We start from the raw sequence: 27,923 nt of genomic DNA on the forward strand, positions 1-27,923 counted from the left end.
TTATTTCATAAAAGTTGAATACATAACAAATATCCTTTATTCCAGTCATTTCCAATGGGAGCTTCACTGAATCGCTTTTTCATTTTCTCTTCTGTATCTTTACACTTCAGGCTAAAAATATGTTCAAGTTATTGTCCCTGTAAAAAAGAGACGGACTCTCCCCCTAAGCCCTGCATCCCACTCTAGCTACCACTCTTTCCTTATGTTCCCGTTTAACCAGAAACTTGTTTGTTTGCAGTATTTCTATTTGCTATCCTAACTAAGAACAATCAAGTGTCATCCCTACCTACTTTTTGAAATTTTCCTGGAAAAGAACCACAATTAATTTTCTTTTTTTAATATATTTTATTGATTTTTTTACAGAGAGGAGGGGAGAGGGATAGAGAGTTAGAAATATCAATGAGAGAGAAACATCGAAGAGCTGCCTCCTGCACACCCCCCCCCCCCACCCCCCCACTGGGGATGTGCCTGCAAATAAGATACACGACCTTGACCGGAATTGAACCTGGGACCCTTCAGTCCACAGGCCGACACTCTATCCACTGAGCCAAACCAGTTAGGGCCGCAATTAATTTTCTAATGACCAGATCCAATGGATGATTTTCAGGCATTAACTCACCTCACCTTCCTGGTCATTTGACAATTCAAGATGGCAGGATAGCATGCTGGAGAAGAGCACAGACTACATGTGCTCTTACTGTTGAGGTGCGCAAGTCTAACACTGCCACCTACCTCTGGGTGCTTTTGGGCAAATTAAAGTGTCAGTTCTTCACTTCATTTGTCTGAAAGTGAAGTCATTGAGGGCAGTCAAATGTGTTAATGCACGCAAAGCAATATCTGACACAGAGTAAAAGATTACTACATATTAGAAGTTATTATCACAATCTTGCTCATTCTTGAAATTTTATTCCATGAGCTTGTGTGGCTCCACTCCCTCCATTGTCCTTTAGTCCCCTTTACTAGATTCTTTACTCTGGTTTGCCTGTCAATATTTGTGATCTGCAGGGCTCTATCTTCAGTTTTATTTTATGCTTCATATGCATTCGGTAGCATATCTGATTCACAAAGGACAGTATGTGTACTTATCATATCTGCAATGAAGGAGCTAGGCTTCCTAGGATCCCCTTACATTTCTGGTCCGGTGCATTCTATAATGAATGGCAAACATCTGCAAGACAGGTGGCTACCATTAGGGTCCCGTGGTCAAGGGAAGTACAGTATAGTAATACTGCATTAAGAGCATAATTTTACTGTCGCAGTTACATCTAAATTCTAGTCTACCATACAAGATATGTATCAATGGAAAAGTCAATTAACTCAGTAACTATCAGTTTCCTTTGTAAAGGATAATGCTGCCTAGCTATATAGGCTTTCTTTGGGAGCAAATGTGGTAACTTTAATTAATATGATATTAATATCAATTAATATCAATAAAAACAACACCTGCTTACTGTTATTACTATAGGGCAGTGGTCGGCAAACTCATTAGTCAAAAAGCCAAATATCAACAGTACAACGATTGAAATTTCTTTTGAGAGCCAGATTTGAGCTGGAAAGTCCTCATTTGCTAACTAATGTAATAAATGGGGCATATTTGCAAGATAATTAAAAATATATATAGAGTACACAATGTATGGTCAATGTGAAAGTATGCCACGCTACATCTAACAATTCTCAACTCATTAGAAATAGGTTCAAAAGAAATGCAATAACTAAACATGCACTGCATTGAAAAATTTGTTGATATGACCAACGAACCTATGTTTGATCTCAGAGAAATTACTAAGAGACATACTAGAATACAGAGAGATAAAATGCTATTTCAATTTTGTAAAAAAATTAGTTATGATGTTGATCTAAATAATCAAAAAAATGATTATTCACTTATCAGAAAAATTTTGAGAATTTAGAATAGAATATTAGGAGTTGTATGAATTACAAATAAATTAAACCAAGCCAAACCCATTTCCTTGTTTGGTTGTATTACCATAACAAATGAGAAGACAGCATCAATATTATGGAACTTGATGCTGTAAGATGTGTAAATGACTAAGTTAAGATACATTTTTTAATAGAAATATGAACTTGATGAAAACATAGTAAAGTGGATTTAGAGCTGGTTTAATACCAGATACAGATAACATCTATTTGGAATTAGGTCTCTAATAATATGCCAGAGGATTGGGCTCAATTAAATGGCTTTTATTATTAATTTCAATGAGTTCATATAAATCAGTATTTTCAAAGTTTCAGATGATAAAGTTGGAAAGCACAGCTAATTTGGTCTATGAGAGAATCAGGATTCTATGCTACCCTAAAATATTACAGCAGAGAGTAAAAAACTAATAAGTTGAAATTTAACCGGAAGAAATGCAAAATTCCATATGTAGGTTCAAATAGCCAACTCTGCACATACTGGAATGTGAAAGAGATAGACTGACAACACCTCACAAAACAGTAACAACAAAAGAAAGTCTAGGAAAGTTAGGTTGGATTATGAGAAAGAAAAATATGTGGAGAGCATTATCAAGTGTCATTCTAGCCTTTTAATTTTTAAAAAGCATAACAGACAACATATGATATAGTTTCATAGGATTCGGCAATCTCTTCCTTATTATCTACACTAATAAAAGAGAAACATGGTAATTAGCGTACGACCGCTACCCTTCCCATTGGCTAATCAGCGTATCCTTATGCAAATTAACTGTCAGCCAAGATGGCGGCCGGCAGCCATGCACTGAAGTGAACAGGAGGCTTGCTTGCTGTGGACTCCAACGTTCCCTGCCTCACTAGCTGGCCTCTGAGCTTCAGTTGGAAACATAGTAACATTTATAGAAGATAAACAAAACTCCAGAAACTTCCTGTCAGTCAGCCGGGATCTCAGAGCTGGAGTCGCAACATTGTTTCGAATACAGAAAACAAAGGCCAGAAACCTGCTTTCAGCCGAGCCTCAGAGAGAAAGCCGGCTCTCAGATCCAGTGACAGGCATAGAAGGTAAATAAATGCCAGAATAAAAAAAAAAGAAGAGGTTTGGGGCTTCAGTCGCTCGCCAGCCTGAAAACAGCCCTCAGCCCCTCACCCAGACTGGCCAGGCACCCCAGTGGGGACCCCCACCCTGAAGCAACAAGATGGCGGCTAATTTGCATACTGAAGGCAGGCGGCAGCAGGCAAGGCTGTCTGCGGTCTGGGACCCGGATCTGTGACCCTGCCGGGCGGGATCAGCGGAGCTGCGAGGCCTCCCGGCACCAGGATCAGCGTGACAAGGGGCAACGCCCAAACGCCCTGATTGCCCTGCGGCTCTATGTGTGACAAGGGGCAGTGCCCCAACCCCCTGATCGGCCCTGCTCTGTGGGTGATAGAGGGCGGCGCCCCAACCCCCTGATTGCCCTGCGGCTCTGTGTGTGACAGTGGCGGCGCCCCAACCCCCCCACGGGCCCTGCTCTATGTGAGACGGGGTAGAGCCATACCTCCCCATCGGCCCTGCCCTGAGTGTGACAGGGTGTGGCACCTCAACTACGCCCCCCCCCCCCCACGGGCCCTGCTCTGTATGTGACAGGGGGGAGCTCCTCAACCCCCTGATTGGCCCTGCTCTGTGTGTGACAGGGGGCAGCTCCCCAACCCCTTGATCGGCCCTGCTCTGTGCATGACAGGGGGGAGCTCCCCAAACCCCTGATGGGCCCTGCTCTGTGTGTGACAGAGTAGGAAGCCTCAACCCCCCTGATGGTCCCTGCTCTGTGTGTGACGGGGGACAGCGCCCCAACCCCCTGATCGGCCCTGCTCTGTGTGTGACAGGGGGCAGCACCCCAACCCCCTGATCGGCCCTGCTCTATGCGTGGCAGGGGGTGGCGCCGCAACTTCCCTATCGACCCTGCCTTGAGTGTGAAGGAGGGTGGTGCCCCAACCCCCCAATCGGCCTTACCCTGAGCGTGACTAGGGGTGGCATCGCAACCTCCCCATCCGCCCTGCTCTGTGCATGACAGGGGGCGGCGTCCCAACTCCCCAATCGGCCCTGCTCTGAGCCCGACCAGGGGCTGCACCTAGGGATTGGGCCTGCCCTCTGCCACCCAGGAGCAGGCCTAAGCCAGCAGGTCATTATCTCCTGAGGGGTCCCAGACTGCGAGAGGGCACAGGCAGGGCTGAGGGACCCGCTCTCCCCGCCAGTGCACAAATTTTTGTGCACCGGGCCTCTAGTACTAATATAATAGTACAAATCTTAAATACCATTCTTTCAATAATATTCAAACATTAAATTTTAGAATGAGCTCCTTTTATATGCATAGTTTTAATTCAAATAATAATATCTAATATTTCATTGACAAGAGGGGATTTTTTTGGAATCTATCTATATAAAACCCTAATATGCAAATTGACCAAACAGGGAATGACTGGAGGAACAACTGGTCACTATGACGTGCACTGACCACCAGGGGGCAGACGCTCAACACAGGAGCTGTCCCCAGCTCGCAGGCCCTGACCAGTGGCAGCGGCAGGGGTTGGGGCTGGCGAGCAGGTGGCACCAGGCCAGCCAAAGCAGGTGCAAGCAAGGGCTCCCCTGATCTCCCTGCCAGTCACCCCGCAAATTGGCCCTGATTGCCGGCCAGCCCTAGGGACCCTACCCGTTAATGAATTTCATGTACCAGGCCTCTAGTGTTATAATAAAATCCTCAAAGATTTCTAAAACATTCAAGTACTTAACAGATAATGTCTTATGTATATTAGAGCCCAGAAAGATTTTAGCAGGGCAGTTTACTGCAATTCCCACATAAGTGACTTTGAAACCCTAACTATAAATGTAGTAAAACACCTGCTCAAATTCAATATATTACCTTGTTCTGACTCATCTATGGAGATTCTCTTTGGTTACCCTAAAAGACTTCACTATGAGAAGATCTCAGTTACCTTACATCTATAATCAAGATGTGAAATTAATTACATGGAAATGAATCAGGACACTATGATTCTAAACAGCAATACTGCAACAAGAAAATTCTGAGGATATTCTTGTCAATAATAAATGTATATATTGTTAAAGCATTTGCTGTTTTCCAAGGTTTGGCAGTAGAATTTTCTTCTTTTGAACACTTTTCCTTATAGAAACTTAATCTCATGAGAGGAGGTTCTAAAAGATCTCCATTGAACACTATCAAGATTTACAGAAAAAGTTTAAAATATTATGTATTACTATAGATAAGAATTCCAAATACAATATTATTTATGCATTCAGTAATTAATGAAGCTTAAAGTCAATCATTACCTATTTCACTAGGAAGTGAACACTATAAACTATAAGAATATAAAAAGATTTCCTCTATCTTATTTTCTAAAATATGGGGATATTTGTATTTTGGGGGGAGGGGGGCATTAATATCTTAACATGGTGAGAAATATAAAAATATAGAGATAATAAATGTGATATGTTTATTGTTAACTAGAGGCCCAGTGCACGGGATTTGTGAACTGGTGGAGGGCGTGGCCTGTGGGGATCGGCCCACTGTGGGAATGCTGCTCATCCCAGTCAGCTGAGTGGCTGTGGACCTGCCCTCTGAGCAGCTGCTCCTGCTGTGGGAACGCCACTCATCCAGGTCAGCCAAGTGTCACTCCCAGTGTGGGAGTGCACTGACCACCAGGGGGCAGCTCCTGCATTGAGCGTCTGCCCCCTGGTAGTCAGTGTGTGTCATAGCAACTGGTCAACTGGTAATTCTGGTCATTCCATCATTAGGTCACTGGGCTTTTATTATATAGGACTAGAGGCCCGGTGCACAAAATCCGTGCATGGGGGTGGGTCCCTCAGCCCAGCCTACACCCTCTCCAATCTGGGACCCCTCAAGGGATGTCTGACTGCCTGTTTAACTAAATGGGCAGTTGGACATCCCTCTCACAATCCAGGATTGCTGGCTCCCAACCGCTCACCTGCCTACCTGCCTGATTGCCCCTAGCCACTTCTGCCTGCCAGCCTGTTCACCCACTAACACAGCCGTGGGCAAACTACGGCCCGTGGGCCGGATCCGGCCTGTTTAAAATGAATACAACTAAAAAAAAAAAAAGACTGTACCCTTTTATGTAATGATGTTTACTTTGAATTTATATTAGTTCACACAAACACTCTATCCATGCTTTTGTTCCGGCCCTCTGGTCCAGTTTAAGAACCCATTGTGGCCCTCGAGTCAAAAAGTTTGCCCACTCCTGCCCTAACCACTCCTGTGCCAACCTGATCGATGCCTAACTGCCCTCTCCTGCCAGCACGATTGCCCCTAACTGCCCTACCCTACAGGCCTGGTCGCCCCTAACTATCCTCCCTTGGTATCTTGGTCACCTCTAACTGCCCTCCCCTGCAGGCCTGGATCCCCTCCCCCAACTACCCTCCCCTGCAGGCCTAGGTTCCCCCCAACTGTCCTCCCCTGCTGGCCTGATCACCCACAACTGCCCTCCCCTGCTGGCCATCTTGTGGTGGCCATCTTTGACCACATGGGGGTGGCCATCTTGTGTGTTGGAGTGATGGTCAATTTGCAGATTACCTCTTTATTATATAGGATAGTATATAAAGAGATGATTAAATATCATGCCATAATTAGTGTTGATTTTAATTTAATTTAGCAAAATATAAAGTATTTGACCAAAATATTTAAGTCATACTTCTTATTCCACTAATAAATGTTGTGTAAGCTTTAATTGATACCAAAGAACAAACTGTTTCATAATCTTAAAATCAAGTAAATAATATTAATATGCAGTATGATTTCTAAATATATTTATTACCCCTGGATATTTTCTCAGCTATAATTAGAACAGAAAAGGTAAAGGGATAATTAAGGCAACATATATACACTCTAACCATGTACATATGTAATTTATATCCATGTAACTAATCACATCTTGATTACAGATGTTAGGTTACGGAGATTTTCTCAGAGAAAAGTAACTAGAGGGAATCTCCACTGAAGACTTAGAACTAGGTGAAATGTTGAACTGTAGCAAATATGCCAGGTAGATGGAAAGAAGGGGTTGATAAAGAGGCAGGTACATTTAGAGAGCTGAGCAGGCCTCTCTCAGTATTTGGCAGTTTTTATAAACAGAATAATGACTACAAAAATATTTAACTTTTAGTAGTGCTTTATAACATTACATTTTAAGAAAATAACCTTGTAACAAAAGAAAATGTTGAGCAATAGCAAAGAACAACATATAAGACATGGAAATACAGTTATTCAAAATAGGGACTCAAGATCAAGGTAAAAAGTCATAGAACAATATAAAAATGAAAAAGTTTTTATATCTCTCTAAGAGAATACTAAAAGAACAAAATAGGTCCAGAGACACAGGAGCATTCAACAGACAGATGATCCTGAGGAGTGGGAAGAGATTAACCAAAGAACTTGTATGCATATATGCATAACCCATGGACACAGACAACAGTAGTACTGTGAAGGCTTGGGGAGGGGAGTCAGAGTGGGATGGAGGGGGTCAAAAATAAAGATAAATTTCTGGAAAAGAAATGGATTTTTTCCTTTCCATTGAATTTACTGGGGTGACACTGGTTGACAAAATTATAGACTCAGGTGCAGAATTCCACAACACATCATCTGTACATTGTATTGAGTGTTCACCACCCCCAGTAAAGTCTCATTCCATCACCATTTATCCCCCGTAGTCCCTCCTCCATCTCCCCCACTTCCCCTCCCCCTAGCAAACACCACACTGTGTCTGTCAATGAGTTTTCTCTTTTTCTCAATCCCTCCACCTTCCCCCACCCAACCTCCCCAACAGCTGTAACCAAATTAGAAAAAAATGAAATTTTACTTTACTTATGCAGTCACCAAACTAAAAAATTTAGTTTTGAAAAAGACATGGTAAAAACTGGGGAAAGAGGTAGGAAATATTTACCAATAAAATTGAGACATGAAAGTGGTGGGAAGAAAGGGTATTTTTCACACCTTAGCATGTGTGTTGAGGCAAAAGCATTAAAAATAAAATTTATGAACTGAGAAATAATGAGGTCAAACAGCTGGTAAAGAGATGCTACAAAAATTACTCCCAACCTAGCTTGGTAGAAGTTTTACATTTCTCTTCTTTTTGTGAACACTATAAAGTATTTCTTAAAAATATAACTGCTTAAAGAAATAAAGATGTATTTTCTGCTTTAGGGCACCGAGAAGAAGAAACAAGATATATCTACACTAAGAGTGTCTGTTTCCAGTAAAAGGAGACATCATTATACTTACTTCTAAGCATCTTTTCTATCACCAATTTCTCTAACAATTATTTATCACATTTATTCATTATATCAATTTATATTATGTGTAAATACTCCCTTCCCCATTTATACTAGCAGCTATTCATATTTTGCATACATTAATAAAATCACATTTATATTAAATTATAGAATTCTCCTTCAACATTAACATGTTTTTGAATTATACATGTTGTATATCTATATCTTAACATGTTACAAAATATGCAAAAGAACGTGAAGAAAACTACTGTGCTTTTTTTAAAAAAAAGGCCAACTGAATAACTGTTTAGAAATTATTGGTGAAAGGTCTTAGTTATTAAAGTTTTTTTACTTTGTATACTATTATGCTTATAATATAATCATGCTTATCTTGATTTTAAGATCATATTAAGATCATAAGCCATGACTTGAAAATGACTTTGTCTTAAAAATAATGAAATGCTTTCTTACAAGATAAAACAAATGCAGATGCTGCATTAATATACTAAGGTTATATAAAAATTCAGTGAGGCCATATATTTCATTACCTTGAGAAAATTTTGTTTAAAAACCAATCAATTAAAATACTTTAAATATAATTGCAAAGATGACTAAACTGTGTTCCATGAACATAATTACTGTGAATATTTTTATCACCATTGTAGACCTATACCTAGCAAATAGCTGGTAAATGATAAGCATTCACAAATGTTTTTGAGGAATCAAATGGCTGATTTATTATGTAAGGAAGAAAGAGAGGTGGTTGTTTCAATATTATAGAAAAAGCCTGTTTGGCAGCTAGTACATGCTTATAGTCTTAGTCAAATCAATGTAGAATACTAAATCTGGGAGATTAAAAATGGCGGCGGAGTAAGTGGGTGCTACACAGACAAGCTCCCAGGATCAAACTGGATTTACAACTAAAATTAAAACAAACAAACAAACAAACAAACAAAAACATCCTGAACAATCAACTGAAGACTAGCTGGAGAAAACCCTGATAACCACGGACGGAAAGTGGAGACCACATAGAGACTGGTTTAACAGATCTGAAATAATGGGTGAAGCCAAACTAAGCTTGGGACAATGAAAATTTATTCCCTGGACTTTTTTATGCGAACACATAAAAGATAAAGTTTACAGTACAAAACCAGCAACTGTTGATGAGACAAAGGTACACAAATACCAAACAAAATTATTCTTGATTATTCCATTACTTCATGTTATCTGCTGTGCCTGGACCAGAACAGTCAGTTTGAACACAAGCATTAACAAAATTGTTTTATTTTAAATTTTGAAAATGAAGTGTACGTTAATAAACACTGACTTGATAATAAAAAAAAGAATACTGTATCTGGCACCACACTGAGAGACAAAAGACAAATACTTAAATTATCCATATCCTATCTAATAAAAGAATAATATGCAAATTAACCATCACTCCACGACAAAGATGGCGGCACCCATAGTGGCTTGGGCAGTATGCTGGTGGCGTCACCCCAGCAATGTGAGCCCAGCAGGCAAGCGCGGCCTGCAGGCAGCACCCATCCCCATGGTGTGGAGCAGGCAGGCCCCACAGAGAGCAGAGAACCACAGGGAGCGGGCCCAAGCTGTCAGTAGGACATCCCCTGAGGAATCCGGAATTTTGAAGAGGGTGCAGGTCCAGCTGAGGGAGCCCCCTGCCCCCCGTGCACAAATTTCGTGCACCGGGCCTCTAGTACTTATATAAGGAGAAATGAGGTTCCTCAAATGAACAAAATAACCACCAACACACACACACACACACACACACACACACACCCCAAAATGTTGAGCACATATTTCTTTAGAATCACCATTGTCAAGTGCTGAATAATTAATGGGTGAACTAATGATATTATACTAAAAATAAAGTTTATAAAAAGCAAATATAAAAGTGATAGAAAAGATCAATATGAAAGAATAAAGGACCTATTTTCATATATTTTACACTAAATAAAAAACTAAATATTTAAAATAATATATGAAAACTTAAAGATGTGGTGGATATAGAACTGCAAATTTTAAAAACTTTGTAAAACTGCAATTGCAGAATTCAAATTTGTCTAACAAATCTAGAACTTGGCCAGAAATCAAAGCAAGAAAAAACTTCTCATAGACTGATAATCCAAGGTAGCTTGGTGTGTAACCATCTAGGCTATTATCCATTCACATGTAAACGTGAACATAAAATCGATCTTATCGTACATGCAGTTTTTAAAACCCATTTGTTCACCTAATAGCTCTACTATATTTCATGTTAATAAAACAGGCAAACATATTATCCTTGCAATGGTTGCTTAGAATTTCACTGCATGAATATACTACTATGATATCAGCAAACTGTCTACAGCTGAGCATTTAGATTGTTATCAAATCTTTGTCATTATAGTTGAACAGCAACTGTTGTTAATTTTTGTTTAAAAAAAACAGCCTAGCCCTGACCAGTTTGGCTCAGTGGATAGAGCGTCAGCCTGCGGACTGAAGGGTTCCAGGTTCGATTCCGGTCAAGGGCATGTACCTTCATTGCGGGCACATCCCCAGTGGGGGTTGTGCAGGAAGCAGCTGACATCGATGTTTCTAACTTTCTATCCCTCTCTCTTCCTCTCTATAAAAAAAATCAATAAAATATATTAAAAAAAACAACAACAGCCTAAGCCTATAGCAATTTAGCACCTTCACTGCTTTTCAATGTGATCTTAGAATAGTAAAGACCATGAGGAATCATCAACTCTGTTTCTTTAAAGTTTGTAACATTGCTGGGAGCAATTTTGTCAATGCCTATAAGACACCCCCTCAGCCCCCAGGAAAACCACATTATACAGCTAGTTTCCATCTTGAACTTTGTATGCCCACAGGAGGCTGTGGGAAGAAAATGTTGATTTAAAAACCAGGTATGCAAGGTAAAACAAGGAACTAAAGAGCATCTATCTATAGTACTGTTAGCATTGGCAGTCTCTAATACTGAATCATCTCTTTCATGAGAATCACTGTCCCTACGAAGATTATCCAATTATGAAAAGTAAATACTTTAATGAAAATGAGAAGTGGTTATTAAAAAAAAAACCCCAGTATCCTTAATTATAATAATGCTGCTAGGTATAGTTAATGACCCTATACATTAAGGATGGTCTAACATCAATGTGCTGGACCACACCAGGGTCACAATTGGTAGCAGAACATTGATCAACATATAAAAGCCACTGAACACATGAAAGAAATTACAGTACATCACACATCAAACATTTTGGCCTGGTGCTTCCTTCCTCTAATCCTACTGGCAGGAAATGCCCTACATATCCTTTGAGGTGACCGGACACATTTAAAAATAGTCCCCTGTTAAAAAAAGCTCTAAGATACTGCAATTTTCTCCAAGGAGGAGAGCAGCTAGCTGGGCACCGCTGCACTGCTTCTACCTGCGGCGCGGAGACGGGCTCCACTGATGAGGTACTGGAACTGCATGATGATGTTTCTTCTTCAAAGGGTTAAAAAGGGGTAGAAAGTAAACCTGGAAACTATGTTTTCACATTGTGGGTGATATAGTATTGGGAAAATTCACCCATAATGTTATAAATTGAACTATTTTGTTATAAATATATGTAAAAACAGTTAAATATTGTATGAGTAAACATGTTTTCACCTACATCACCTTCTAAGTTAGCTTTTCACCAGAATATACTTATAGCACTAAGAATAAACTTTTCAATAATCTTTTTTTTTAATATTCTCAAACTTAACCTCGAAAATATACAAATGATTCAGGTTACTATTTAAAATGAAGGCAGCTAAATTTCTGAGGATGAACATTTTCAATTAAATAATTAAATGAAGTTGGAAAAATAGTGAGTGATTCAGATTGAAAGATAACTTTCCCAGGGAGGGTTATCGGTTGTGATATAAACTAGGATAGAAAAAAAAATCAAAACATACTTGATTTTAGTGTTTTATTCCACAATATGAATATGTTTACAGCATACTTTGCAACTCTACCAGAATAACAGGATATTAAGTCATTACTTTACTGTGTATTTCCTTTACATCTATTCCCAACACCAATTTGAACAAATGACATCGCACTTCTATAACTATGTATGTTTTTTTTTTCTAGTTTGTGGATAATTCTTAAAGTTTAGTGGTACTATACCTCAGTTTTAACAGGTGTTCTTTAAAATCACCTGGAAATACTGAGGTTGTGTTTCACTAAACACGAGCTTCGTAATTTCTATTCAGAACTTAAATGACTGGGAATTGTATTCAAATGCCCAAGACCTGCTGTCCACAGTGTGTTTGATAAGCTGACATGGGACAGGAATTCTTTTCACTGTTGTGTCAGTTTATCAAACCCATACCTGGACGCCCTTCAGTTCAGTTAAAGGACACTGGAGTCCTGGAATACAAAGCATTACTTCCCTTTCGAGAGAAGCTATGTATTCTATGACATACGAATGCCACAAGTACATGACAATGTGCACTAAATAACTGTAATAGCAAATAAAATTCATAGAAATTGGTTTAAAGCCCACATTATAATCAGTTATTAATATGTATCCTAGGAATTTAACTAATAAATGCAGATGTTTATTAATAAAAAATTTTAATCTTTATATTCAGTTTTTATTTTTCACTTATATTTATTAGTGATTTACATGGAAAATGTCATAGTGGATGAATATACTATTTGATATTAAGGTATAACAACTGAATTTAAAAATTACACTTTAATTCTGATCAAAATCATTTGTATTTTGAATTGTAAGATTTGACATTGGCTCAGAAACCAAGTCAAATAAACTTATATATAATGAGTTATGCTGAGAAAAAGTTTCAGAACTTAAAAATTCATTTTTATGTTTAGCTGTGTCAAAACTAATCTATGTTTATAGAGCTCAGAACACTGGTTAACTTTGTAGTGCAGTTACCCTACACTGTGTAACTGTGGGACTCGAAAGAAAGATTTCTGGGATGGTTGGTGGTGGTAACATGGCTATATCCTCATGTAAAAGTTCATCGAGCTGTTCACAAATGATTACTACACTTTCTTGTATATAAGTTAAAACTCATTAAAATATAGATATGAAAAGTAAAAATCAGAAAAAAATTAGCTATGTGCTTATTTTGTTATCTATTTTTGCAATCACATTTGTATTATTAATGTGCGATGATTTTCAGGTATCTAGTTTTTGGTCAAAGCTTAACGTTAGTAAGGATGAGCAAGGAGGTGTTTCAGACTGAGGAAACACCTGTCTTCATAGAAAATGCATGGTCTGCAAACAGAGGCTAAATGCTTCTAGTGCATAAAACAGATAAAATTGTACTGTTTATTTTAGGACAGTGACTCAGAGGACACCAAATAAAATAAGAAACAAAGTATGTATATTTAATAATTATTATTTAATTTGGTACTATAGAAAATAATAATTTACTTGTTCTTATGAAAATTATAAGAATTTTTGAAAGGTAGCATCTTATTAGTGGTTAGCAAGAGCTCTTACACAATGTGTAGAGTTAATTTATTATTAAATGAGTAGAGGTATTTATAATTAATTAATACATATTAAATGAATGACAGATGCTTACTTGCCAACTTGCTTTCTAATTAGCTTCTATATTTGTGGAGAGGATAAGAAGAACTTGACTGAAAACAGACACAGGGTGAAATGGGTCTTCCACAGATTGCTATTACAAAGCCAACACTACAGCTCACATTTACAAGTTTCCTAAAGTCAAAGCCGGTCAAAGATCGATCGATCTATCTATCTATCTATCTATCTATCTATCTATCATCCATCCATCCATCCATCCATCCATCCATCCATCTTTCTATCATCTCAACTGTTTATTCCTTTTAAGATAATGAGCAGGGTACATTATAGGAATAACTACAGGAATAAACATGCAGGGTACTCTTTAGTTACAATACTCAATCCTGTTATTAGTGACAAAAATGTAATTTTTCCTTTACATCAGACACTTAAAGAGTAAAACAATGTTTCACTATTTTTAAAAGCTCTGTTTTCTATGCAGGTGCTTCTGGTGAACACTCATCATATTCCAGAAACCCTGGAGATGTATCTTAAAGTATAATATGCTTTATCTCACTTATCTTTAAGCCCGGTGGTGTTTGGATAATAATTTCACATGATAATGCTGGTGCTTCAATCAATATACAAAATCAGGAATGCATAAGATACTATATATCCAGTGTATTTTATATAACCAGGATGTATGTGAAAGAATAAGATTTTCAAAGTTAATAATAAAAGGCTGTTATGATGTGGAATCCAAACATTCTCTATTATTCTTTAGTTTCTTTCCAACATGAATTTCTAGAGGAAAGTATCAAAAATATCAATAAAAAGGGTTAAATACATTTAAGATAACATTCCAAAATTTATGACAGTAGAAGTTACAGTCATTTTCAACACTGTTATTGAGGTAGCTTTTGGCAGCAAATAGAAGCACATTCATGGAAACCTACATCCTGCTACAGGAAGCCACAAAAGACGCAGTTACTTTGGTGAGGGCCAAATATAAATCCAAAGCCTTCACACTAGATCAGCTGAAGAACATGACAGGGACTAAAAGTCTGCCAATAGTATTTCCAAACAAAGCTTTTAGGCAAGTTACTCTAAATACCTACTATCCCAATCTCTCTGATTTGCTAAAAGGGAGTTATTTGAAACCAAGACTAAGCATTATAGGATTAGGAACCTAACGTCACTAGATAAAAAATATACGTTGCCAAAAACCAACACAATGCTTTTTTGAGAACATATATATAGAAAGAAAATCAGGAAGAAATTAAAGGTTGGAAGGGGAGGGCACAGTATTATGGAGATATTTAGAATTTAATTTTTATAGTGTATCTGGGAGCCAATGTTAAACTCATCTATGAAAGAACATTAATCTCATCTATGAATTTCTATTGATCATATGCTTCAATTAACAATTGTGTGAGCCTATGTATATTGTTTAAATATACATGTAAAATGAGATGCAAAATTTAAGTTAATTCAGATAAAAGTTAAGAAACTTTGTAATAAAATTACTACAAAAGAAAAAGTCTTCAAAGAGTAAAAATTAATCAGCTCCCCTAACTTTTATAACCCTTTAAAGGTAAAATTCCATGAATTAAACTGCCACAGCCAGGTATACCTGTCAAAAAACTTATTTTTTAAAAATGTCTTTAAATATTTAGTAAAATTACTATGAATTTTTCATATAAGGCTTATAAACAATATTTAAGAGAATAAAATTCTCTATGGAAACTGAAACCCAATACTAGATTCAAATATATTAAGTACTGAATGCACTAAAAAGGATTAGCAAATGTCTGCAAAAAAGAAATGGATGAAAAATTCAACAACAGACAAAGTTTATAAGGAGCTATGGGATAAATTAGTCACAGATAAAATCCCAGAAGGGACATCAGAAGACCCACAAATATTTATGGCATGAACCAAAAGCTTTATGCAGAAGTTCACAAATATCCAATTAACAAAAGCATATAGTTCTCTCAAGTAAAAGATGAAAGTTAAGAAACTTTGTAATTAAAAATACTACAAAAGAAAAACATTCTGTTTTAAATATTTTAAAATTCTTTTAACAAGTAAAACATTTTGGGAAAAAGTATGAAGTAAGTTTTATTGTTGAAATCACTAGTTTATTTTTTAAAACTTTTAGAGTAGGTATTAAACGATTCTGTGGATATTTAAATAATATAACAGATATAGGGAGTCAACATATACTCTTAAATGGCTTCTTAATTTATATATCTAACTGAAAGCCTTATTTTCAAATATGTAGCTTAAACACAATATTTTTCAATTGCACATGATTAGGGGAAGAAAGCCCAAGTTATAAGAAATATTCTTCATGACATACTTATTCAACTTTGATATAATTTTGGTGTATGAAAAATACATGTGAACAAATAGTACATAGTTGTTTTAATAAAATCAATATTTTCTTCAACACAACCTCAACATTTTTTGAGAAAAATGATATATAAGAATATTCTGGGAAGAAAAAAAAGTTTACATTTATTTCCTCTTTATAACTGAGATAAAACTAAAGTAGTAATTAAGTTATATTAATGTAAAAACAGAAAGATTTGTAAATATTTGTTTTATGATTTAAAATATCTCATGAAATAAAAATACTGAGTTCATTAATCAGATAATCTATGTTAATATGTATATCTGGTCATGACTCACTTCAGAGTTCATAATAGATGTGCGAAAAAGTTTGATGACAAGAAGAAGGAAAAAAAAATTTGATGTCAATCAAAGTCATCAGCTAGGTAGTAGTAATTTTCTGTAGATCAAATGCAGTAGCAAGTTTAATGTAATTGAAAATCCTTTTAAAATAGACTGTATGTTCAATATCATCCAGGGCCAGAGAACTCAAACACGGGGGTTATAAAAGTTTTCACTATAAATTTTATCTCTAATATCCATAATATTAAGTCTAACCAGACTGGAATGTTTTAGGGAACCTAAGGAAAATGCAAAATTGGTACCTAGTAGTTTTTTCAACTTATTCACTCTTAAGAATGTTGCCCAAAAACACACATATCACAACAACAATAAAATTTAATAGCATATAAATGTGAAACTTCAAAACAGTTTCAAACTTAATGTCATATACTAGTTAACTATACATTAGTTAAATTAAAGCCAGTCTGTCTTACTAGAAACTGCGTGACTGGCATCAAGTAGTAGCAAGTAGTGGTAACGAGCATGGGCAATGGGATCTGACCCAGGAGAAATTACTTAATGTCTAAGGCTCCATTTTTTATCTCTAAAATACAGATAATCATAATATCTGACTCTCATGCTTATTGTGAAACATTGCATTAAAAGCATCAAGTAGAATCCCTGACACAGAGGAAGCTCTCAATAGACCTTAGATATCACTGCTGCTACTACTAGTATGCTACTCATATTACAATTGTAGAATAGAAGGCCAAAGAAAGGGAAAATTACTTCTAGGTAAAATGATGATGAAAGTTTCAAAAAGAGAGGACATAAGTGAGATATTACAAGACAGGAGTGATTCTTAAGAATTATTTAAATTAATGATGTTGAACACCAAAGAAAAAGGTTTTTAAAGGATCCAAAACCTAACCCAATACACAGTTTTTATAACCAAAACTATTTGAAAGGCTGAGCTGGAAGAAAGCTGTATTTCAAGAAAGTTGAAACTGCATGCATAAACTAGAGCCACAGAAAAGAACATACTAAGCACTATTGAGTAAACAAAATGTTTAATAGGAATAAGTACCTTACATAAAAAAGCAATTTAGTAGTAAGAGTTGAAGTATAGGTTTAGGTCAGATAATGCATGTTAGGCTAAAAGAGAGTTTGTCATGTTAAAAATTAAGCACTTGACAGACATTGAATTGAGAGCTGCTATCATCAAGTGAGTTTCGAAATGGTACATTAAAACTAAAACACCTACAATATTTTAATTCACACAGTAGTGCTGAATTGTGAATCACTTAGTCTTTGTAGTTTGCATGCTAACAAAGAATATTTTAGCTACAATAATTTCAATTTCCTATTGGTACTGATAAATTTGTTCTTTGCTGACCACTCTAGTAGCTATTTCACTGAAAGAAACAAAGTTTTTCTTTTATAAGTTCTCAAATACAATAATGTGAGTGTGTGATTTTATTTTTTTAATCTGTATTGTTCAAAATATCACATATGTCCCCTTTTATCCCCACTCACCCCTTCTAGTGCCCCCTCCCCACCATCCCAGGCCTTTACCACACTATTGTCTGTGCCAATGGATTATATAAATATGCATATAAGCTCTTTGGGTGATCTCTTCCCACTCATGCATTCCCTCTGAGATTCATTGCTCTGTTATAAATCCAGTACTAGATTCAAATCTATTAAGTACTGAATGCACTAAACAGGATTGGTGAATGTCTGCCTTTATAACTCTCTGCTTCTCATTTGAGACAAAAATCTTAATTATCACTTAGGCATAAGGGTTGTCAAAGATAAAAGAAAAACTATCAGGCCAGACTATGCTTCAGGACCACGCACAAGTCAGGGAAAGGGTGGAACACATCACAGAATAGGAGAATCCCAGATCCTGTTGTGCAGGATAGCAGAAGTCAACCAGGAAGGTCAGCAGGCAAGGAGAGGCAGTGCAAGAGGGTACAAGGTTAAGGGAGGGGCTCAGGAGGATAGACAGCTGAGCATAAACACTTAATAAATGTTATATAACTTCTTGCTTTCTAGTGGTTCAGATGCTTTTGAGAGTAATAAAGTACAAGTCCATGCAAGTTGCAAGTTAATAGAAGTCTTGTTATTTTATATTTTCTGAATTATAGATTCCGAAAGTTAACAACTGCTATCAACTGAAAATTCTGAAGCTAAGGACTGCACTGAGGGCAGTCTTAGGGAGTAGGAAACCCTGGCACTCATATTTTGAGCCTTTCACAATATTTGCACATGGAGCATTAAAAATTACTGGCATTTATTAAATATACATATATATATATATATATATATACATATATATATATATATATATTTAAATCCTCTCTTTACAAAAGGTTTGGAACCACTGATCTAATCTGCTCCACAAGGTGTGGTCCTTGAAGCAGCACATCAGAACCACAAAGTATCAGGGTCACATCCCACACTCAGGTTGGGTGTGTGGAAATGTGGCATTTCAGGCCTCATCCCAGACCTCCCAAGCCAAAACCTGCAGTTTAAAAAGATCCACAGGTGCCCTAAGCTGTTTGGCTCAGTGGATAGAGCATCGGCCTGCGGACTCAAGGGTCCCAGGTTCGATTCCGGTCAAGGGCATGTACCTGGGTTGCAGGCACATCCCTAGTGGGGAGTGTGCAGAGGCAGCTGATCAATGTTTCTCTCTCATCGATGTTTCTAACTCTCTATCCCTCTCCCCTCCTCTCTGTAAAAAATCAATAAAATATGTTTTTAAAAAATAAATAAAATAAAAAGATCCACAGGTGATTTGTATGCACATTAAAAATTTAAGAAGCACTGGTTTAATTCAACATATATCACAACTTTCTATGCGGCCTTCTTGATTGGCCTCTGCAACATTAGTGATGGGGCGCTCACTACCTTCTGAAATAGTCAACATTTAAAAAAATAAACTCCTGACCTCCATCAGCCCCAAACCATATCCTACCACAGTTTTCCTTCCCTCAATTAACCCATCTCATCCTTCCAGTTGCTTAGGCCATGCAACTGAATTATCCTTATCTTCTTTGTCTCAAATGCCATGTGCAACCCATCTGCAATTTTTCCTAGTCTTTACCTCTAGAACAGCTCCAGAATCTGACCACTTCTCACTACCTCCACAGCCACTGCCCGGGGCCAAGCCACCATATCATCTCTTGCCATGATTATCACAAGTAACAACACCTTGCCTTCCCTGCCTGCAGTCTTTTTTCACATGTTGGCCTGAGTTATCCGCTTACATATAAATGAAGTCACTTCTCTGATCAACCCCTCTGAGTGCTTCTCAACCGAGAAAACAAAGGCAACCCCTCAATAATAAAGCACTTCATATCACATATTCAGTTACATAGGAATAATCCTTAACATGACTCCTTTGGAGCACAGAATCACACTTCCATGTGTTTCACTGAGCAGTCACTCCCTGTGTTTTGAAATGAATAGTTCCCCTCTTTTCTAAGGTGTACCGTTAGTCCCTACTGGCGATTCCTTCATTTCTGCAGGTAGATATTTGGTCAACAAAAGCGTTATTTCAAAAATTCAGTTTACCCCACAACTACATCTCACTCAAAATAGCCCACCCCTCAGAATGGCCTGTAAGCTCTTCCGTGGCTGCCTCACAGCCCACTAGTTCCCGGGCACATGACTGCTTTGCTGCTACCGGCTTCTTCAGCACACTGCTGCCCAGGATCCTGTGCCTTCTTAGTGAGGCGTCCTCTCTGATTAGGCCTATTGTCCACCTCTAACTGCCACTTTCCATCTCCTCCCTGCTGTGTTGCCTCCCTAATACTTATGAGATTCTAATATACCAGAATATCTATTTATTAATTTGTAATGGTCTCTCCCCCTCATTAAAAGCACACTTCATGAGAGCAGGGATTTTTCTTTGTCTTGTTCACTAATGTACACCCAATACCTAAAACAGCGCCTCGTGCACAGTAGGCTCCCAATGAGCATTTGTTAAATAATGACTAATAAACAAATAGCTCCGTTTATTATTAGACTATTACAATTTGAAAGATCTTCATTCTATTGAGCTCTAACTAGTGTTGTTATAATATCCACTAATTTAACAATCCTAGTTCTATTCTGAGTTTCAGAAGGAATGAAGTTACTCCCTATGACACGATAGGCCAAGTATCTGAAGAATGGTTCCATGTTCCCTAGAAGTTTTCTCATTCTCAAATTTAAGGTCTTCAGTATGCCAGGCTTACTTCAGAGGTAATATGTCTCTTTTGTACTGGCTGAATTTGCAGCTTTCAACTCAATTCACCTTTGACTTCAAACTTCTCAAGGGTGAGACCTATCCTGTGTTTCTTGCAGGCCTCTCTTAACAGTGTTGCACTGCTCGATAGAAACATAATGCAAACCACAAATGTGGGCCTCCTAAATAAATAAACATTTGCCAGTAGTCACAGTGAGAGAAAGGTTTCTAAAAAAAAAAAAAAGGTAAGTGTTTTTGGCATACTCTCATTGTACTCACTATACATCATTTATTGATAAGCACTCAGTGTGCATCCCAGTTTACATCACTACTACCCAATTCCAGAATAGTTTTATCACCCCCAAAAGAAATCCTATACCTATTAGCAGTCATTCCTCTCTCCCCTCCTAGCAATCACTATTCTACTTTTTGTCTCTATGGATTTGTCTATTGCGGACCGTTCGCATAAATGGAACCATATAATATGTGGCTTTTTGTGTCTGGCTTCTTTCAGTTTGCATGTTTCCAAGGTTGATCCATGTTATAACATATAATCCATTCCTTTTTATGTCAGAATATTATTCTAATGTATGAATATACCACATTTTGTTTAGCCCTTCGTCAGTTGATTAACCTTTGGGTAGTTTCTACTTTTGGTTATTATTAATAGTGCTGCTTTATAAACATTGCTGTGCATGCTTTTATGTAGACATATGTTTTCAATTCTCTTGGGTACATACCTAGGAGTAGAATTGCTGCATCATATGGTAACTCTATGTTTAAACTTGTGAAGAATTGCCAAACAGTTTTCCACAGCAGCTGCACCGTTTTACCTTCTCACTAGAAATGTCTGAGGGTTCCAATTTCTCCACATCTGTTATCTTTTTTATTATAGGCACTCTACTGGGTGTAATTTTGACTCGCATTTCCCTACTGACTAATTGGGCTGAACATCTTCACACACGCTTATTGGCCATGTTTCTATCTTCTTTGGATATATATCTATTCAAATTCTTTGCCCATTTTAAAAATTGGGTCACTCTTCTATTATTGAGCTGAAAAGTTCTTATATTCTGATTACATGTTTCTTATTAGATACATGATTTGTAAATATTTTCTCACATTCTGTGCATTGTCACTTTCTTAATAGAGTCGTTTGCAGCATGAAAGTTTATGATTTTGATGAAGTCCAATTTATCTATTTTTCCTATTTTCTCCTGTGCTTTTGGTGTCATTTTTAAGAAACCATAATTTAACCCATGGTAACAAAGATTTACTCCTATGTTTTATTCTATAAGTTTCAGAATTGTAGCTCTCATATTAGAGCTCTGATCCACTTTTAGTTCATTTTTGTGTATGGTATCATCTATGCAATAGTCTGTGCACCATTTATTGAAAAGACTATTATTTTTTTTAAGACTATTCTTTATCAATGAATTATCTTGCCTCCTTTATCAAAAACCAATTGATTATAAATGTGATGGTTAATTGGATTATTGATTCTATTCATTGTCCTATGTGTCTATCCTCATGCCAGTTTTCCAATACCTTAATTACTTTTGTTTTGTCATAAGTTTTGAAATCAGGAAGTATGAGTCCTCCAACTTTGTTCTTTTTCAAGATTGTTTTTGCTATTCTGGGTCCCCTGAATTTCCATATGAATAATTTCCATCTGAATTCTAGGATCAGCTTGTCAATTTCTGCAAAGAAGCTAGGCTGGAATTTTGATTAGCATTGTGATAAGTCTGTACATGATTTAGAAGACACCTACCAACACTGTCTTCTCAACTATGTCTTCTCAAATAGTAGAAATAATCCTTACCACACACACACACACACACACACACACACACACATTTAAGACATTTTTTAGTTTCCTGGAACAATCTTTTGTAGTTTTTGGAGTATAATTTTCACAATACTTTTGGTAAATTTATTCATAGGCATTTCTTTTTTATGCTATCATAAATAAAACTATTTCATTAATTCCACTTTTAGATTGTTCATAGCTCATTGTTATTCTGAACTTACTTTTTACACTTGATTTATCCTTCAACTTTGTTGAACTTGTTTATTTGCCCAATAGTTTTTCAGTGAATTCTTTAAAATTTTCTATATGTAAAATCACATCTCTGCAAAAAGACATAGTTTTTATCTTCCTTACAATCTGGGTGCCTTTTATTTCATTTCTTGCCTAAATGCCATGGCTGGAACCTCCAGTATAATGCTAAATAGAAGTGGGGAGAGCAGATATCCCTGTCTTGTTCCTGATCTTAAGGGGAAGGTATCCAGTCTTTCACCATCAACTATGTTAGCTGAGGGTTTTGACAGATGACATTAACAGGTTGAGGAAGTTAGAAAAACCAGGACAGAAAGAAAAAACACCAAGAGCAGATTAAAAGAAAGAGGAAGTAAAATCATAGGGAAAAGGAGCAAGAGAGTAAAATAACTAAATTTAATAAGTAGGGGAAGGGACTAAATAATAGAAAAATGAATTCAAAAAGAATTCTGAAAGAAATTATAAGAAACAGATTCTGAAATACTCTGTTATTAGTTAAGTATATGCCTTTGGTAAATATGTAAAAATTCTCTATCTCTTGGTTTTGTCAATTACAAAAAAGAAAGTAAGAAAATTTATTTTATAAACATTAAATACCTAGTATGTACTTTTATGTACATTTTTATGTCTTTTGTGTGAGACACTGAAGTTCTAAAGAGATAATATATTTTTTGACAATTTATTTTTTTGGCCTTATATTTCTATATTCTATAAAACATATCCAGCAAAATAGCAAAACAGGAAAGGCAATGAAAAAGAGAAAGAAGGGAAAAAGTAAAGAAAAGGAAGAAAAACACAGAAAGTGAAAAGGTAAAGAATGAAGAAAGATACAGAAAGGTAAGGAAAAACGGTATGAAGAAAGTAGAGAGAGACTGAGAAAGAGTCCAAGACGGACAAAGGAATATGAAAGCCACATCGCACAGAGGAAGGCTGAGGGCAGCGAGAAGAGAGCAGAGGAGGAAAGGAAGTATCTCCGGAGTTCACTTTATTGATGGTGAAAGGGTCTTTTAATGGGAAACATATTTCACAAAAAGTAAAGTAGGGCTTGTTTTGAGAACCACTTACTTCCAAAGTGAAAAGAAAAGATAAATACACCTGAAAGAATTTCTAAATGTCAGAAAATTCAATTATTCTCATCCAGAAAGGATTCTACTTAATCATTTTCCTAGATACAGAGGGACTCTAAAAATATGAGCTGTGATGTTGGCTCCATCAATATTTGACTAGAGACAACTATTCTTTTGTGTCTTCTGTTTCCTAATCTATAAAATAAGTTTGAATTAGATAATTCCTAAAGCCTCTTTTAGTTCTGACATCATAAGGTTTTACATAAGCTAGCAAAATAAAAACACATTTAAGGAATGAATACTGTCAGCTAACAAAAAAATTAATGCAAGAAAAAATGATATGCCATTTGAAGGAAAAAATATCAACTCTAATAACAGACAAATTTGAGGAAATAAAATCCCCCACTTAAAGTGGCTATCACCCTGTAGGTAGGTGGTAAATGCATTACAAACATGAGAACTTTTCCTAGCAGTAACGTTTAGGAGAATAGTAGGAATTTATTTTTTAAAAGAGTGAGGCAGACATCTGAAAAACAGACCAGCAGGAAGACTAAGACACTTGTTCATCTGCATTTCTGTGACTTGTCTTGCTTGGTTTATTTGCAACTGCACTTTTATGTCTGGCAGCAGTGCCAACCTCAGTCCAAATGATATATTATTTTTATCATGTTGATTACATATGTTCACCAGTTTAGTTGTCCATATATGCTTGGTGTGGTTTGCAAATACTCGGCGACAAAATCCAGAGCATAGCATTTTCACAGAAAGTGTTTACTGTGAAATTTCTCTTTAGAACTTCATTTTTACAGCTTTGATCCATATGACATCCACAGTCCTACATTTGAAATAATTGCTTATAGTTAAATTAAAAAATGCTTCTTCAATATTATACAATATGACTACAATAGGGTTTGTTCTCGAGGAGACCTCATTTTCTTATATGATCAGAAACTTGGTCAAATTTACAGTCTGCTTGAATTTTCCAAACTGCGCTTCTTCAATTTTATAGGGACTTGGTACTTACATTCTGTTATTCATCAACACTTCACAGAAATACTTGATTTGTCTGAATGAATTTAAAAACCCACAACTGAAGAAAATCAGAAAAACCTGGTTTTAAATATCAAAAGATCCCAAATGAAAAGTATTTCTACAGGCCACACCAAGCAAGTTTTATTGATCAGTGTACTTCTTCGCAGGATGAAAATGCTGCAAGACTGAACATAAGAAAATAAACTTACTGGTAAATGTCTTTCCTGAGGACAGATCTGCCGAGGGGATTGTCAGCCTGGGGGGCCATAGCAACAGAGCCAATCTTCAAAACCATGGTGTCTTCTTTTGCTGCCTGATTAACTGTAACAAAAGAAGTCGATTTATGGGGCATACAATGGATCTGCGCATAAGGACAAATCTTTTTATTTTTGGGTGAAAACAATTTGTTTGTTTTTAATGACAAACTTGGAAAGAGCCTTCATGGGTGCTGCATGAATGGAATGCATTCTCATAGAAAAGCAACAGAGCGTGTTTGAAGTTGAAACACTGTGACAGATGTGGCCCTACCCATGTATCTCTAATAGGGAGGAATCTCTGAGTAAAGGTGTAGAAACATTAAAATAAGGCCAACAAATGAGGACAGAAAAAATTAGGTTTAAAAGCATTTGATGTTTCTTAACTATTTCTTTTATATCCCATTAAGTAGTTTTCTGTTATACACAATAATGACAGAAAAAAACAAATCCACCCCAACATTAAGACATATGATATTAAACATATACAAGCAGTACTGAAACAGAGTGTTTACCTAAATTTCATAATCTTATACTAAATCTGCATCTTATGTTCAGCCCTGGGCTTTTTAACACTGTGTTACTGTCTACAAACATATTAAAAGATACCACACAGTAACAAATGCTCGAAGCATTTAAATTTACATGATTAATAGTATCTACACACACACACAAGGTATACCATAAGATCAGCTGTAAGATGTCAGAAAATCCCAAAGAAATTCAATGGCTGCAATGCTGAAGAAAGAAAGCAACCATTTCAACTTACTACTCTAGATACTTTAAAATTTTTAAATTTCTGCTGTGAAATTGCAGAACAAATAGCATTTCCACACCTGTGTAAAAGTTCTACCTCCTAGTGGAAACTAAAGCAAAGGTAAGAAAATCTCAGAAAACTATAAGAGGTGAAAAGATAAATCAATTGTGATGCCCTCCTTCTAAACAATATTTCACCATATGTTTTCATCCTATAAAGTTCAAAGATTTTTCTAAACATCACCAGCTAATTCAATGCCTTCTCTTAGGACTATCTGGAATGGATCACAGTTCTTGATCTTATTAATGTATATTAATTTTTACTCCCTCTTCTCAACAGATTATTCAACCGCAGTAGTTTAAAAATTGTTTTAAAATGTTTAAAAATTGTTAACAATATACAACTTCCTGGGTTTTGAAGAAAACATATACTAAAACTCATAATTTCTCTCAAGGAATTATCATCTGCCACAAATGCAACAGAAAAGGACTGGCTGCAAGACCTCAGGAATATTCTGAACAGAACATGCCGGCAAAGGCATACAACCCATATTTCCCAAACTGTGTTGCCCAAAGAATGCGAAAGCCAAGAGATTATGTCCAGCTGCTTCAGCAGTACACTCAGTACGGTCTGACTTAGATTAGCCTAAAAAAGAAAATCAGAATTAAAAAATCAGAAAAAAATAAGAAGAAAAATATTCAGTGATGGAAAAGGAAACAGATTAAGGTGTACATAAAGGGAGTGGCAACATGGAAGTGGGGGAAGAACAGCAAAATGGGGAATAAGAGGTGAGCTATCATAATAAATATTAGCATGTGTATACCACAATAAAGACAGTACTTTTCAATGTCCACGGAGGAAAGATCAAACAGAAAACTACTTTTCATGCAGCTGCACTATTTTCAAATGACTAGAGGTCTGTCTTGATTATAGGTCCTTATATTCTGAACATTGTTTACATTTCACAAATCTTGCATTTTACGCCAAACTTATCAAATAGTTCCATGTGGGTGAAACCTCTGATTAAGCAGCAGGCATCAATTAAATCAATAAATAGTAAGCCTGGAGAACAGACCAGGCCACAAAAGTGCAATTAGTGTACTTGCTAACTGTTCTCCAGGCTACAGATACTGCCCACCACGTGAAGGTCTGAAGTGTACTAGAAACACTGCAGTAAATGAGGTACATATGGAAGGAAAATGACGTACTTGGTGTTACATACAAAGCCAGATCCAAGAACAGGACTCTGTTTCTGCTAGAGCCAAAAGTGTTCTCACTAGATTATACTGACTATGAGGTTATAAAAAAAAGCACTTAATACAGATCATTCACAAACTAAACCAAACTATTCAATTTTATTATAGAAAGTAATTAGCTAATCAAAATGTAACTTTGAGATGTAAGAAAAAAATAACAAAAATATGTTTTTATACAAGAAAGTGCCCTGAGTCATTTCTTCAGTTACTTTATAGTTGAAAAAAACAAGCTTCCCTTTTTAAGTTTACTTCACCTGCATTTAATAGTTGGACCATATGAGGAAATGTTCCCTCTAGAAGCATTTTCAACATGAAAATGAATGCCTTCCTTTATTGCTTTAACTGTATTTCAAAAATTGAGCCTCATGAGGAACTACTCACTCTAGAAGACACACTAGATCCAAAAAACAGTCCTCTCTTCTGAAATAAATAGCTTAAAGCTGGAAGCCAAACACCTGTAGATTCAGAATCTTGATAATAACTGCACACAATGCAAACAATATTCCAGTTGAAACCCAGACTTTCAATATTATTACTTTAAATAAAAGTTTAGAATGCTACATATATTTCTTATAATTATTAACTGAACTTTAACCATGAACTTTAAAAACTTTTATATTCAGTGGAATATGAAATTTAAGTCTAAAAGATGTTATCTGTTCTTGGGGTAAGAGAGTGTGTATTAAAAATGAAAAGGCTGTGAACAACTCTAAAATTATGAGCTTGTATATGTAAATAACCAAAAGCTTAAGTAAAGAGTGGACTTCTCAAGCAATTGTCAGGTAACAGTAAGATTGTTGATTATAACTAAGTTTTCTTAAATCCAAGATGAAAAAAAC

At 36.4% G+C, this 27,923-nt stretch overlaps 1 protein-coding gene across 3 annotated transcripts in view; it reads right to left on the bottom strand.

Moving 5' to 3' along the window:
• Window positions 1-27,923, bottom strand: part of VPS13B (vacuolar protein sorting 13 homolog B) — a 607,742-nt gene that overhangs the window by 268,326 nt on the left and 311,493 nt on the right. For all 3 annotated transcript variants that reach the window (XM_070391987.1, XM_070391986.1, XM_070391988.1), the window contains exon 30: window positions 25,027-25,138. In XM_070391987.1, coding sequence (XP_070248088.1) covers window positions 25,027-25,138 — 112 coding nt within the window. The remainder of the gene's footprint in view (window positions 1-25,026; window positions 25,139-27,923) is intronic.

Source organism: Myotis yumanensis, unplaced genomic scaffold (assembly GCF_028538775.1).
Source record: "Myotis yumanensis isolate MYYU_CA2020_CCGP unplaced genomic scaffold, mMyoYum1.0.hap1 SCAF_15, whole genome shotgun sequence".
NCBI lineage: Eukaryota > Metazoa > Chordata > Mammalia > Chiroptera > Vespertilionidae > Myotis > Myotis yumanensis.